At 35.9% G+C, this 16,751-nt stretch overlaps 1 protein-coding gene across 1 annotated transcript in view; it reads right to left on the reverse strand.

The window, feature by feature from the left end:
- Positions 1-16,751, reverse strand: part of SPEF2 (sperm flagellar 2) — a gene marked incomplete at both ends in the record, with an annotated part of 29,252 nt that overhangs the window by 7,244 nt on the left and 5,257 nt on the right. The window contains 9 exons of the mRNA XM_010292919.1: positions 409-476; positions 694-824; positions 1,288-1,507; positions 5,006-5,174; positions 6,900-7,087; positions 7,606-7,794; positions 13,053-13,257; positions 14,608-14,687; positions 15,740-15,880. Coding sequence (XP_010291221.1) covers positions 409-476; positions 694-824; positions 1,288-1,507; positions 5,006-5,174; positions 6,900-7,087; positions 7,606-7,794; positions 13,053-13,257; positions 14,608-14,687; positions 15,740-15,880 — 1,391 coding nt within the window. The remainder of the gene's footprint in view (positions 1-408; positions 477-693; positions 825-1,287; positions 1,508-5,005; positions 5,175-6,899; positions 7,088-7,605; positions 7,795-13,052; positions 13,258-14,607; positions 14,688-15,739; positions 15,881-16,751) is intronic.

A 16,751-nucleotide genomic window follows, 5' to 3' on the forward strand; every position in this document is an offset into this window, starting at 1 on the left:
CAGTTCCCAGATTGACCTCAGACTTGCTTCATTGGCAGAACTGCTGGGTTATCACCAGATTGAGGCTCACATGGACCCGTATCTCTGGACTTGATAGTGACCCAGACTTCAGTTGATAGCCTCACTCTTTGTTGGTGAATGATGTGCTTCCTGGTTTGCTGCTGCCCTCCTCACCTAGCTCACGAAGGAGCAGCCTGCACTTGCTGCTCCCAGACACTAGGAATGTGTGGAAATAGGAAAATTCATAATGGAAACTACTGTGAAAATTCAGATGTCATGGATACTACCACAAATGTATAAGAGAAAGGGGAACTTCCATTTAAATCTAATAAGATAAGATAAGAATTAAATTTTATTAATTTATATATACATATATAAATAAAATATATATACTCACCTTTGGTTCCATTGATAGGTGTTTCTGTTTGGAGTTTCTTTAGAACTTCCAGTGGTGATTTCGATAAGTTCTTCTGGACCTTGTATCAATTATGAAAGGAAATGGATTAAAAAGGAAACTATGTATTATCAGAAAAACAAGCCTGTCAATTCAAGTTGACTCTTGAAGTCTTTTAAGTCAGAACTTAGAATTAAGTTTGAAATAGAGAAAAAATTGAAACACTATGCTTTCTTCCTTACATATTTAATTCTTATCTCCCCAAGAGAGCCAAAACCAAAATGAACAAAAATGCTTACCTCATTTTGTTCCCCAGAACTCTCTGCTTCTTGTGGAATCACATTGTGCTCACTTTTCATTTCATTTTTAAGAAAAGCTCGGATGGCCTCCTGAACCAGAGTATCAACAGATAGTACCTGAATATTACAAACTAATACACACAAAAATTAGATAACCTTACAGTTTGAGTTGAGCATATACAGAGAGAAACTATTGCAGGCAATTAAATTAATGGTTTTGTTTGGGCTTTTGATGTAAGTTGTTTCCACCATCCCTTCTCTGTTACCACTGCACAGTGTGTATCCACAATCACATAGCTATCTTGCTAGTCTCTTCTGTAACAAAGATCCCCAGAGAAGTTTGCCAAAAGCATTTCAAATTCTCAAAGCAAAAGTAATACTTTCTTAACACTACATGAAAGTTCACGTGTCTTTAATCTTATTTTGGAAGGTAATGAATGAATGACTTGCAACCAATCCCTGCAAAATACAAATGCATCTGAAGTTCAAGGTTAGTAAAGCAAGAATGTGCCTAAACAATTTTCATTGTAAGAGTGGTATTTTAATGCAAATAAAAAATTTTAAGAATTTAAGGGGAAAAAAAACCAACTGTACCTTTTTCAATAAACTTTACACAGGTAGTTTTTCCACTAAAAAGTTTTCCCAAAATACATCCCTTGACAGGAAATGGAGGAAACAGAGGTGGTGAAGATTTAGGTTTTGGAGGATAGAAAATTTCCATCAGTCTATGAAGCACATGACCCAATATGTTATTATTAAGAGGAGGTTTGTTTTCACTGTTGTCTTCAGTTGGGCACCATTCCCCTGTCATACTCTGTATAAATGACAAATTACCAAATAATTTGTGAATATGCCTTGTCTTTCATCTTTCTAGATACATGTATTTATACACAAACACAATTCATATAGTAACCAAATCTGAATAATACTAAATTAAAAAAAACATTTTTTAGACTAAACCCTTGTTAAAAACTATAACTATGTCATAATCATTAAGCATTTATTGATACTAAGACCCAGTTGAGAAAGAGAAGTACCCCATCATCATTTTCATAGATTCCTAGAATATTTTTTTTAATTCCATAAACATGAAAAATCATTTCACCAATACCACAGAATGAATCAGTAGCAGATTTTTTTCATAGAAGCCCAGTATCCTAACGTTCAGTTTTCTGAAATACATTATTGCCCAGTATCACACATCAATCTTTGAAAGTTTTTATGGACAGAGATTTCAAATATATGTATTTGCCTAACACATATTCAACAGAGATGAAAAAATACAAAAAACAACCCAAAACAAACTCAAAACAAACAAACCACAATATAATTCAAACATTTTTAAACGAAGGAAATACTGAGTAGAAGATTCCAGCTCATCTACTCTGAGACCAATATATATTTATCAGTGGTATGAGGTACCAGCATACAGCTTAACTTTTGCTGGTAAAGATACTTACTCACAATCACATTGGAAGAAAGACGAGAATAGAAAGATGTAGTCAAAAGAATTGAAAACAAAATCGTGCTTTTGTCTCTCTAATATATACACTCTACCAGTATTGGATCTTGCAAGACCAGGGAAGTTCTGATGTGCAGTTTATGCTATGAGAAGCTAGAAGAGAACATTTTCGTATGCAGGATAATACTAGTCGCGTATTAACTATTATTTGGTTGCAGGCTACTAAACAGCTTTTTGGAAGATATGCGGACTAATAGTATTCCCAATGAGATTTTAGTTTGTCACCTCATTTGGGATGCACAATAAAGGGTTCAGAGTCAAAGTCAAATGTTTCAGCAAGAGGAATTCCAACCAGGAAAAAAAATGAAGAAAAAAAAATGTTCACAGTGAGTGGTTAAGCACAGGAACAGGTTGCACAGAGAGCCTGTGGAATCTCTGTCCTAGGAAACACTTGAAAACTGACCAGACAAGGTGCCAAGCCACCTTATCTGACTCAGAGGTTGGCCTTGCTTTGAGCAAAGGGGTTGAATTAAATGACCTCCACATCCCTTTCAACGTAAACAATTGTATCATTCTATAAATTAAATATTTAATCACCGTCAACAGAAGCAAGCAGTTTCAAAGATAGCTATTGAAAGATACTGTTTTGAATTCATGTTCCAGATAGAATATGCAACCTTTTCCTGAACCTATTATCATGAATATTGCCACAGCATACATTCTACTAACAGAACTTGATCAGCCTTTACTTTGAACATATGTGCATTAGATAGAATAAGACAATGTAACATTATCAATTTAAATGAAAATATCACCTAAACATGTATTTTTAGTCTAAAAGCAAACCAAAAAATCTTTTCAAGTTGCACAGTAACTCCTCTCTAATGGATCTCAGACAACACACTTAAAATCATAGAATCATAGAATAGTTTAATTTGGAAAGGATCTTTTAAGGTCATCTCGTGAAACCCCCCTGCAATGAGCAGGGACAGCTTCAACTAGATCAGGTTGCTCAGAGCCCCATCCAACCTGACCTGCAATATTTCCAGGGATGGGGCGTCTACCTCCTCTTTGGGCAATCTGTGCCAGTGTTTCACCACCCTCATTGTCAAAATTTCATTCCTTAGATCTACGCTAAATCTACCCTCTCTTACTTTAAAACCATTACCCCTTGTCCTATCAACACAGGTCCTGCTAACATGTCTGTCCCCATCTTTCTTCTAAGCTCCCTTTAACTACTGGAGTCTCTTTTTCTCCAGGCTCAACAACCTCAGCTCTCAGACTGTCCTCACAGCAGAGGTGTTCCATCCCTCTGGTCATTTTTGTGGCCATCCCTCTGGACCCGCTCCAACAGGTCCATGTCTTTGCTGTGCTGCGGGCTCCAGAGCTGGATGCAGGACTCCAGGTGGGCTCTCTTGAGAGCAGAGGGGCAGCATGACCTCCCTTGACCTACTGGCCACGCTGCTTTGGATGCAGTCCAGGATATGGTCGGCCTTCTGGGCACATTGCTGGCTCTTGTCCAGCTTTCCATCCAGCAGTACCTCCAGGTCCTTCTTTGGCAGGGCTGCTCTTGATCCCTTCATCCCCCAGCCTGTACTGATACTGGAGGTTGCCCTGACCCAGGTGCAGGACCCTGCACTTGGCCTTGTGGAACCTCATGAGGTTCACATGGGCCCATTCTTTGAGCTTGTCCAGGTCCCTCTGGATGGCATCCCATCCCTCAAGCGTGTCAACCGCAACACTCAGCTTGGTGTCATCTGCAAACTTGATGAGGGTGCACTTGATCTCACCATGTCATTGATGAAGATATTAGAGACTACCGGTCCCAACACAGACCCCTGAGGGACAGCAGTCGTCATCAATCTACATCTGGACATTGACCACTACCCACTGGATGTGACCATCCAAGCAATTCCACCCAACAGTCCACCCATCAAATCCATATCTCTCCAATTCAGAGAGAAGGATGTTTATACTCATTTGAAAAGAAAATGTACCAGTTGGTTCAGGATGTGGAGAAAAGAACATATATATTGTTGTTATAATTTCCCAACAAGTCAAAGACACATTATTTGCCATGCTTTTGCCATATTCTAGTTATATAGGTTATTTGAAAAGACCAAATATGTAGCAGTGTTTTTTTTCCAAAGAAAAGTATCATTAATGTAATTTGGAAAAAATTGTACAATACATTTTAACATGGAAACATTCATCTCTCATCTTTCACTTGTGAACTTACACTAATATATTGTAAAGTTGAAGAAAACTTTTAAGGCACCCTGAAAAATAGTGACTTGTATTCTAACAGAAGGTTAACGAAAATGTCAACCATTTTTAATAATTTTCACAAATGTTACTGTCTTAAAATAAATGGATCACTCAAACCAATAAGTCTTGTTAGAAAGCTTTCACTCAAAATTGCTGAAATTAAGACTATCAGACATTGTGACAGATATAGTATTCCATTTTACTTGCTTTTGCTGGCTACTTTCTGTTGCATTTTCAAATGTGGTAGTATTAACCACACTTTCAAATTCCAATTAGGTAAAAATTAACTGCATTGCAATTAACATATTGGTCCTATGAACTCAAGAGAGAAATATAATCAATGCTATACACAAGAATGAAATTACAACAGTGTTTTAAAATTGCACAAGTTCTCCAGTGCTACTAACAGAAAATATAGCCATATATTTCATATAGAATCTCAGGCAATGAAAAGAAAATGCATGTCAAAATCTGGTATCAGAAACTAGTAAAAGAACAAAATGAAACATCACAACAAAATGTTTATGATTATGAAAAATCAAGGTGTATTATCTTCCATTATGTTTTATCAATTTGAGGTACCTTGTATTCACCATAATCTTTTTCATCTAACAGATTCATTTTATTCAACTCTACAAGTTGTTCTGGGTTTGGTTCATTTGGCAAAGGTTGAATTGAGGCTTGTTCATACATTGGTTTTGCATTAAAAAAAAATTCCTTCCAAGCAACCATCAGTTTTAATGGAATTTTGCTGCAGAAGGAAAAAAAAAAAAGAATGAGTTACAAACCAAAAATTAAGGAGGTTGGATATTTGAGAATAGTGGACCCAAATTTACAAGAATCACAATTGTCAAAAAACCATATGCTAAACTAGATATAATTTACAATGCTTTCTATAATTATTATAGCTTTTTATAAGTACTTAGTTACTTATATGATAGCTGTAGGCACTTGTAGGCTTCAGTATTTTCACAGATGTGTCATCGCACAGTATTTGGCTGGCAGAGCTGTATAGTAGCAGTTTTGCTGTAGCTATTTTTCACTGTTACAAAATGTTCTTCCCTTTTGTGGTATAAAGCCTCCTCTCACCAAAAATCTACAGAAATTTTCCTGGAAGCTAAAATTAATTTAGAATTATATGAGTATTAAACTCCTTTGTTTTTCTTTCAGAAAGGAAAAATATTCATATGAAACAAGAAGATAAACTGTATATAATAGCAAGCTAAATGCAAACAAGGATGCTGACATATGTCACATTAGAATTCTATTGCTGTTAAATAAACAGTATGAATAACAAATGTAACATATGGTCAAAATGAAAGTTTCTACTATTTCTTAAGATTACATCAATTTGGACTTTCATTTTTTAGTAATGATTGTAGACAGTTGAGTGTTATAGCTTTAAATAAAACTCTGCAAGTTCTGTTGTAAAGTAATTGAATATCTATTGTATGCATCCTGCACAATTAAGTGCACAGCAGGACAAACAAAGTATACCTATAATGGCAGTAAATGCAGATACAACCTTGATATGCATACTTTGGAAAGATATTTCAAATATCTATACTTATTATGCACGACTCAGTACAAGCAAATGTGACACTACCTTACACTGGAACCATGACTCTGTCAGACAAGGAAATCATCAAATCATCACTAAACTGTGTCTAGGTTGACTATTTTATCATATATTTACTGGGCCTAAATTTATATAATTTCCCTAAAATATAAACATATGTATTTCATACACTTAGATCTTTATTATTTCAACATACATTTACACTAAAAGGCGATGAAGATTTTGGCATACTTTCTAATCCTTTAAGCCTTACTTCATAGTCTATTCACTGAATACTAATGATAGATCAACACCAGCAACACCCTACTCTGTGGTTTTGGAAGCACTCTTACAGCACAGGCATTTGGAGGTTACTGCTTTTTTAGGACCTTCTCAGAAACCTTGTGCAATTAGGGCACGTCAGAACATGGAATCACAGCATGTAGGACACGGAAAATTTTGGACCGAGTTGCTTTTCTTAGGACAGTCCAGGCAGGTTAATATATGTTAGGAAATTCTTTCTGTTTATATTACACTGAGGAAGTGTTCAGCTAGTGGAGCAATCTAGAATGAGATGAGCACCACTCAGTTTTTAATTTTTAAACTAAGGAATTTGTTCATAAAAAGGGAAATCGTTAGTTTCACAGGCTGTAGAACTAGAGCATCTTGGTCTCACTACGGATTCAAGTTAGTTGAGTTTTCAGTAAATTAGGGCTTTAGCATTAGTTCACCCTGTATTACACATCAATGAATCCTCACACAAAACTAGTATCATCTTCCCACACAAACTAATTGGAACTATCCTGTAAGATACCTGAGAACCTATATAAGATGTTATGGTACTTAAACCAGTCTGAATAATGAAGCCTAACAGCTACCCAACAGCTGTTATTTTTGCCTAACAGCCACCATACTCACTTGTTTGTTAGTAGACGATACTCTCCTACTTTTGTTGACAAATCAATGATTTGGTCAATCACTTCCCAACATATAGAATAATGCTTTTTATAACGTGCCTGAGCTCTTTCAACAGCAATTTTCTCATGACGTTCCCTTTCTTTGATAATTTGTTCTTCATAATCAATTTTTTCTTGTTTTGCAAGAGCCTAGAATATTTTTAAAGAGGAAATTTGAGATTGCAAAGAGAATGAAAGTGCAGAAGTGCACAGTCCTGGAAACTAAAATGAACTTGCTCATTTAAATCAAAAAATTAGAAATTAGCACTCATAAGTGAAACTCCTCCAGCATTTGACAAAAATGGTTGTTAAGAGATTACGTCTAAAGGAAATTAAAAACATGATTCTTGAAACAAGATCTTATGTCATTGTCTTCTGTCATTTTGCCTCTGCATGACTGTGCCTTTCAAACTCAGCATGCAATGTTTTCCTACAAAGTTAAAATCAGTTTGGAAGAAAAGATCAAAATTAGACTTTAAGTTGCTCAGCTTTACCCCGCTCATTAACTTAGGTGTAACTCTGAACCTAGATAAAAGAATATATTCATCATTAAATCACCCTGTCACTAGAAAGGTCCTAATGCTAACAGCTGGCAATAGAAATTCCATTTTATAGCATGAAGGTACTGTAACAGTCCTGCAGCAATTCAAGGAGTAAATAATCTTTACCGCTTCTCTATCAAGAGCTTCCTGGAACTCTTTCAGGCGTCTTTCTTCATATTGTTTTTCCCTGAAAAGTCTGTTTTGCCTTAACACCTCTTTTTCATGTCGAACATGCATGAGTTGAACAGCAATCCTCCGCTCCTGCTGAGATTGTCTCATTAGTCTGTAAATAAGTTGCTCCTCCCGGTAAGCCTCCTAAAAGATAAAAAATAATAGTATTAAGCACAGCTTATAAGGTATTTCATAGACAACTCATCAGTGTCTCATACAAGAAATTTGAATGGCGCCATATAACAGCATTTACCTGCTCATTTGATACATAAATCCGGAAGAACATATATCTCTCTTTATGACTACTATTTTTGTAAACTGTGTAAGAATTGTAGAACTATGGAAATGAATTCTAAATATGTCTTAACCGAGATAGTAAAAATACATTTGTTCAGATTAACCCAGTTTTAACTTGGGTATTTTCTGTGTGCAAAGAAACTGCAGCATATTTCAAATAATTGTTTCTGTATGTAAAGATATACCCTTTCCTCAAATCATTAACTTATCCCCGCTCTTCACCAGTCCCCATTCTCAGCCATACTCTGCTAGAATCAGTCTATTCTTCTTCAGGTTTGAACTTTTTACTTCTTTCTTGGGATTTGGGTAATTCCCTCCTCCATTCAGGAGACTAGGAATATGAGGAAGCATGCAGAACAGAAGAAAATTCAAGACTTCCTGGGTAAATTTCAGTGTTCTCATTGGGACATGAATAGAATTCCTCTGTTCAGAAAACCATTCTGAACTATTGCTTGAAGCATGGTCGGTGTGCACAGACACTTTGAAGGATGTGGACTGTCATTTTTCAAACTACTTGTCAAAATATAATAGTATCTTCTTGCTACTACACTTTTCTAGACTGTTCTTGGTATCTAAATTAATGCTTAACCTAATCTAAAGTTTTGCCTCACTGCTTTCAGAGTCCAAAACTACTTGTCTTCAATGCAAAAGCATCAGCTTGCCTTTCAAACACCATTGCCAAATACACTTCTACTGCAGAATTTTATAGGAAATCTCTGATTCCTTGGGTGTTTGTTTCAGATGCAGAAAAATTGCTATGAAATGTATTCAAATTTAAGGACCTAACTTGGGAACTGATCAGAAGATTTCAAATTAATTTTCCTAAACACAGAGGAACAGATAAAGACAGGTACTAGTAGTACAAAAAACGAAACTAAAATAAAGTATTGCTTCTATTTTCTTTCAATCTGGTTTATTTTCCACCAGCTGTCTATGACAAAGAGGGCAGAACACATTACATAAATTCACCTATAAATGAAAATCAAACTTTGTTGCACATTATCATAATATTTATGAAAGAACTCTACAAAGAGGTCTAGATCTGTGCTATACAATGCAACAAGGGCATCTGTAATAGATTTCCAACACAAAGCTTCAAAACATGGCAATTTTAATTGCAATAATAAACCAAATGATTTTCTAATTAATTTAGATCTTTAATGTTGATGTTAGGGAGAAGCCAATATTTTTCAAACAAAGAACAAGGCTCTTTCCATATTTTTAAGTTCCTTTCCCTTTACAGTTGCTGGGAATAAAGTACATTCCAATCAAATACTGGTGACTTACTTTTGCTTATTTTAGCAAAATGTGAGCTTTTCAATCCCCTTTCCTAGCATGGAATCTCATGACACTGCATGACAGTTCTCATGGCAAAGATGCAGTCCTCTCAGGGTTTAATCCTTCACTTGCATGCAATATTATCTCTCTACAAAGCTTATCACAAAATGAGGATCTAATTTTGAATGTATTTAGTTTTGTACTCTATCTGTAGTGTACTGTTTGTACACTATTTTTCTATGTACAGAATTATCATAATGCATGCAACTGAAATGGAAAACAATGCAGTGGTAACAACTTTATATGCACTTTATATTTTCATTATCATGCTATGTGTCATTTGATATGGTTCAGGTGATAAAATCATCCAGTAGCACTGCCTACTGAAGAGTTAATCTGTCTATTTGTCTCTTACATAATTAAGTCAAGGCAATAAAAGGAGACATGATGCCCTTTGCTGCCTCAGTTCTATCCACTTCTTCTTTGGACTTAGAATTTCATCAAGATTTCAAAGAGTAGAGGATACACAGACTTTGCTTCCTATTACAAGTAAATATCCTTCATTGTTTTCTTTAGTTGCAACTGCTTATCCTGAACTGTGGATTAGTACAGCAGTTAAGTATTCCACCAGAGGAAAACAGATCTTTAAATTCTAATTAACAGGGCATTGCAGAAGCCACCCTAACAGAGTGGTCATTTGTCATACTCAAACCATCAACTGTATGGTGCAAATATTTGGCCCAGTGAGAGATCAAAGCACCTCATCTAGGTGAATGCCCTCATTATAAAGGAAATGGGAAGATGTTCCTTTAGACCACTTCAGAGCAGACAAAACAGACCTTTTCTTTGCTAACTGGGGGGTAGAGAACTTCAATACTCTAAGTGCTCAAATATTTTGACATGTTGAGTAGGCCTAAAAAGAGCTAGCAGGGAATTTTTGAGGAACAAGAATATATGAAAAGGCAAATAACTTAGAGCTACTCAATGGATGAATTACAATTCAGAACCCCAAACTGATAATTTCAAAAAGGGTGCTTATTGGATAGGGGAATGAAGCATTGGTAGCTATCTTTCATACAAACAGGAATGGACAAAGTACTAAAACCTAAGGCTGAAAGGTTTTGAAACTTCTGGGCATATTAGGAGACAAAATAAAAATGGTAGTACAATTTTTGACCTACCATTTTACATCAACTTCTTCACAGAGGACTGTGAAGTGTCTGAAGAAATAATAAATATCATAAATTGGACATTTTAGTAATATTTGAAAAATTACTATGAGAAAGCATAATACACCCTTTTTTTCAGTTTACCTACTTGACACAACAGTGGCATCCAGTGGTAAAACATTAATGTGTTTATGTTTCATGTTGTTCATATGTAATTACTATATCATGTTTTTCTATTTTTCTATTTCCTTGTTTAATTTACATACAAATGAAACAATTCTGTCCTGTTGTGTAATCATAACACTTATGACCAAAACTTATAGCTTAGCATATATAAATCTATTTGGTTGACATGCAATAATCTAGTAACAATTCGTTTCTCCTCCCATTTTCATCTTCTCAATTTATTGCTGATAGTATCTTCTTCCTGATAACTTGTTAAATTTAGAGAGATACAGAACATTTAAAATTAATGAGTACTTAGAACAAATACTTTGTTGAAATGAAAGAGATCAAAGATTCAATTGGGATGAAGCCATGTCACTGTCAAACACTTTCAACTCCTGCCTATGAGAATCTGACTGGCATCACCCTGTCCTCCACATAAAGGAGTGTCATGTGATTGTAAAGTATTTTTTCTCCCAGGCTCCAACTTGCAGTGTGCCAAAACTCAAAAATTTGAAGATTCTTTTAGTAGATGCTTACACTTATGGACATGAAAGACACTAAAGCACTCTGAAGGGATGAAACTCATTTGACTCTAAATGATCCCGTGCCCTGTGTTTCAAGGTTTATGCAGTATAGGTAAAAATCTGACCCTAATGTCTACAAGCTATAATTTCAGTCTTCAAATCCTTTCTGGTTCAATGGCTGATGAAGTGAGAAAGTAATTTTCAACTACTTTGTATATTTATTTTTAAAAGAAAATATCTCAGTTTGCTTCACACTTCTCTGAAGTCAAGCAAGATCTAACTTCTGAAATTTCACAGACTTCTAACCAGACACCTCTTTCTCTACTAATTTAGAACCAAATTACCACTAAATAGATTCTCTGATCTGGTCAGACTACTGTTCCAGTCAACTGCTCACTTGTCTTTACTTCTAATTCCTGCAGTCTGTGACTTCTTTTGTTCGTATATCAATGCTGATTTCTCCTCTTTGGAAGTTAGGAACACTATTGTTATTTTTGCCTTGCTTTGGAGCCTCACTGGAGACAGTCTGATTGGCAGCACATTGCAACAATTCCTCCATCTCAAACTGCCAAGGCTTGTACTACCGCTGCAGATGGACCAGCTGTCAGAACTCCTCAACAGAACTAGCTGCCTTTGCAGGCTTAGATCTGCTGTATCCACCAAATGCCCCAGTGATTGCTGCTGGCCACATGGCCATCAGCTGATAGCTATGACTATCAGAACCACTAGTCCAGGCTGGTGGGATTGTGCTGGTACTGCAACAGCTTATAGCAGGTAAAGAGCAAGTTTTGGGACTACAGTGATTTCAGACGACTGGGTTGCAAAACTACTTCATGGCCTATGCATATCAATAAGAACATGATACAGAACCTCTTTGAATGAGAGCTCAGACACAGGATACATGGATAGACGGACTCTTGATCTAAGCCACTGCAGGTGTTTTTCATAGAATATAGGTCAAATAGAGCTAAAATACACAACAAATTTTATTTTTTCTTAACAACTCCAAACAATTCTCCAGACATTACAAGCCAATGCTTAAATATATATATAAAATATCAAACTTTTCCTTTTCAGAGATGCCACACATCTGAAGTGCTATTTTTATCCAACAAGAGTGGAGACGGGCTCAGCTATACTGGGTTCAACACACATGATTCTAAGCTAAGGACTCACAGCGCAACAGTAAGATAAAAGATAAGTAGAAATCACAGAAACCCAGTAAGTTACAAGGTTCTGTTTTGATACAATCATCACAGAAGAGAAGATCTGTGAAGTCAGTAACCTATGAGCTGCTTTTTGAATGAGAAGTATCTGAGGAGGAATCTGAAAAGCCTTGTGCTTTACAGGAAAAGATTCAAATCGAATAACCTGCAAGATCCATTTTTAGACACAGCACAGACATCCTCCAGAGAAACATCTTCTATTCCATCACACATCAAAAATCAATGCTCTGATCTGCAAAATAAGTGTTTTGCTTCTTCATATCATGCAGCACAACCATTTCAGAACTCATCCAGTCCGGAGTAAAAGGTTACATGTGACATTTGTAAATACAGGTTTTCAGCCAAGGAATGCCATGTTTCTTGTTTTTTAATAAGTATCTTCTTCCAGTATACATTTTGATGTTCAGCTTGGCAGGAGGAGCAAGGAAAAGAATAGAAGGCATGCCTTCAACTGATTTTTAATAATTTTAGCTCTGCTGCCTTAACCTGATCTTTTAATATTTGTAAGGATGAAGTATGACATAAAGGTGGTGAGAAAGAATGGACAACCTTCCATACTTTTCAAGGAAAGACAATAGTTGGCATAAAAGTTATTTTCAGAGATAAGGGTATATATACGTCCCTTTATCCCCTCCAAATTTTATTCAACCCTCCAAAAATACTGTTATTTTATATTTGTAAGCAAACTTTCAGATTAATAATTGTGCATGGGTTACATGCTTCAGCATATATTCTCTCACCTCTTCAGCTTCATGTGCTATTAACTGTTCCATTAGCATTTTTCGTCGTCTCTTTTCTCGTTGTTCTCTAGCAAATGTATCTTCCTCTAAACGTTTTTGAATTTTCCGTATATATTCATCATCTGAATAAATATTTAACAGCTCAGTTGCTGTGTGTGCTGTAGTTTCTTGCAACTTCTGTGTTTTCAATGATTCCTGTATACTACTGATTGAAAAGGTTAAAAAGAAAAGGATCACTGACTTGATAGGAATTATGGTTCTTAGAGGTGTTTTCATATAGATCCTTGTATAGTTATGTGCAAGTCTGACAAATGTGCAACAGCACTCTTTGTGGGCACTGTGGCTACTTTTTGATGCTCCTGTGCCCCACAATGACCACTAAGTCAAGAGGAGGGCTCCAGCACTGACTTGAACCAACTGTCAATTAGTTAATTTGTTAAAAGGAAGCAAATTCTGCAGAAACAGGAAATTAGGGAGGTGATTCTGCCTCTCTACTTTGCTCTCAAGAGAGCCCACCTGGAGTCCTACATCCAGCTCTGGAGCCCGCAGCACAGCAAAGACATGGACCTGTTGGAACGGGTCCAGAGGAGGCCACAGCAATGACCAGAGGGATGGAACAGCTCTACTGTGAGGACAGGCTGAGAGAGTTGGGGTTGTTCAGCCTGGAGAAGAGAAGGCTCTGGGGAGACCTTATTACAGTCTGCCGGTAGTTAAAGGGGGCATAGACTTTTTAGCAGGGCCTGTTGTGATAGGACAAGGGGTAATGGTTTTAAACTAAGAGAGGGTAGATTTACCCTAGATCTAAGGAAGAAAATGTTCCCCAGTGAGGGTGGTAAAACACTGGCACAGGTTGCCCAGAGAGGAAGTAGATGCCCCATCCCTGGAAGTATTCCAGCTCAGGTTGGATGGGGCTCTGAGCAACGAGATCTAGTTGAAGCTGTGCCTGCTCATTGCAACATTGCTGGGCTAGATGACCTCTTCCAACCCAAACTATTCTTTGATTCTATGATTAATCGCAGTTGTTTACACACAGAAGTATCCACAGCAGTATGGACAAGTGCCATCTTTTATGAGTGTGGTATACATATCACTAAAGGTGACAGAATGACCATTACTTAAAATTATTCACAAATAAATGAACATACAGGTAAGTCAAAGGAGAAAGGTTACTTCTCTCTGTTGTTTTTGAAATGTGTTACCATGTGTGTACATCCACAACCATTCTCGTCTCTCTGCAAGTCTAACCAACCATACAGATTCAATGACTTAAATAAACAGAGAAGAAGAGATGCAGTTTTTGTTCTTTGTTGGTGCATATATGGCAAAAAAAAGAGAATGAAGCTTGCACCATCTCTACTACAACTAAAGGTAAGGTAAAAACTCTGTAACGGTGCTGGAGCTGGAATATTTGCAGTGCTAGTGGGACAATCACTCAAAGGACAATCACAGTTTAAACTAAAGACATTACATTTTCCAGAAGTAGCTGTCTACATAGACAGTAGGTACCTGAGGTAAGAACCTGGCTAATCTTAGCAATCTAACACCCAAATATTACCTGCCAGTGTCTTGGCTGTGCACTGCAGACGCATTTCCTGCCATAGACTTCTCAAACTTTTTAATCTCCTTGTATGTGTCCTTAAGAAATAACACAAAATGTAATGTTTCTTTTCACTAAACATCAGAAGGAAGGTTCAACAGACTAAGTATTAGGGAATTATTTTTATGTCATATTAGTACAACAGAAATGTTTACACGGAAAATATTTTAAGTTATCAGCTAGATCAAGAAAAATGGCAAGACTATTTCCTTCTTCTACCTTTCATTTCCTTCCCACCTCCTCTTTTCCTAGCTATACCTATGTCCACCAGGCAGAAAATCCTAAGATTTTGCAGCTGTTCATTCTGCAGGATAATTCTGATTTTATGTGGGACTCTTGCAGTTTATAGAATTCCCACCATTCGGGGATTTGAAACAAGATATTCTAGGCTATGATCTGCTTTAGATTTAGTACTGATAGCTACTCAAACAGCTATGTTCCTACACTCTTACATTTAAATGCATCTGTCACGGTTGTGCAGTTGTAAAAACAGGTAATATTTGCACTCCTAATGACAATATAATCCATAAACTGTAAGATTACAATCCATCAACTGTAAGATTACAAACCAAGTACTCTTCAGCCCTAGATATTAGAGAAAATGTTTTTCTTGCTGCATTGCCATCATCCCTTCATTTGATTTAAGGCTTGTCAATTTCAGCTGTTACTAACATTTCTGATAGAGCAGGAAGTTTTATAGTGTGTTACAGGAGAATTCATACATTATCGTGCAAAACTTCATCATGCACTAACGAAAAGGAAACATTAATGCTTTTATTTCACATATTCTACTTAGTTGACTAGAAGCTAAAATACTATCAGCAATTAAATTGGTAGCTACCTATGATATTTATTCAATAAGAATTTTCCCTGACATCAAAATAAATTTTTACTAAGTAACAAGTGCAGAATCATAATCATATTAATATTTAGCCCAATTTTCACTGGTTGAGTGTACAATATCATTTTAACAGTTATTTCAGCAGCTTTTGGATGGTGCAAGTACAGTATTTGTAAGTGTAAATGCTCCCAGAAATCATGTTTTGCAAGTTCATATAATTAAAATTAAAAGAATATTGATGATAGTTACCTCTGCTTCTCTTTTCTTCTTTAAGAATTTTTTGGCTTCAATAGCTTTTATGGCGTGGCTTGGTGGTGCCTTTGGAATTTGTATAATGGCTGCTTGAATCCTGGCCATTATTTCATTTTGTCTCCTTCTTCCTATGCAATGCTAAATATTCAACATCTTGTGTTCAGATACTTGAGTTGAAACAAAATACACCATATGGCCCTAATACACTAACTATATATCTATGAAGTAAATGTAATTAAGCCATAAGGAAAAAAAATCTTCCACTAAGAAAGTAGAAGAGCTTATCAGGCTCCAGGCTTGAGCAAATGACTTTTCTTTCTTTCTTTCTTTCTTTCTTTTTCTTTCTTTCTTTCCTTCTTTCTTTCTTTCTATTAAAGTATATCACAAAAATGCCATGAAAGCAAAAAATTCCTTAACTTTTGTCCACAGTTAAACCTTGCCTTAAGAATATTCTCAGCCATTGTACTCATAAATCACCATTTTTATATCAAGAAGTAGATGTTGTAAAATGCATTTTAAATTAAAGTATCATTCTACATTCTGAATAATTTGACAGCTTAGCAATATGTTATATATGTTCGCAATATTTGAGGGTGAAGATGTATTTTTTAAGTACCATTATCTGAAAATGGTACGTCTATATATGCTACATCTACATTTAACAAATAGTGTGGTGCAATAGAAGCACATCTGTAAAGAAAAACAGTTTGTGCTCAGTGCCTAATAGGCATTTAAGGGCTTGTATTGAATTCTAACTCTAATATAGTACCTGTTTCAGGTCAGAATTCAGCACAGAAACTGAGAAGACCAGTTTCCTGGTACAGAAACTGATAATACCATTAGGTAATATTACTTTGGTCTCAGATGACCAAAAAGTAACAAACATTAAAACTACACTAGTTAAAAGTGCACTACAGATACATGCAGTTAAAGGTGGAATTGAGTAGAAAAAAATTTACAAAGAGTCAAAGCTAGTTAAAAATAAATATGTAATATATAAAATAAGATA

Source organism: Phaethon lepturus, unplaced genomic scaffold (genome assembly GCF_000687285.1).
Source record: "Phaethon lepturus isolate BGI_N335 unplaced genomic scaffold, ASM68728v1 scaffold1168, whole genome shotgun sequence".
Taxonomy (NCBI): domain Eukaryota; kingdom Metazoa; phylum Chordata; class Aves; order Phaethontiformes; family Phaethontidae; genus Phaethon; species Phaethon lepturus.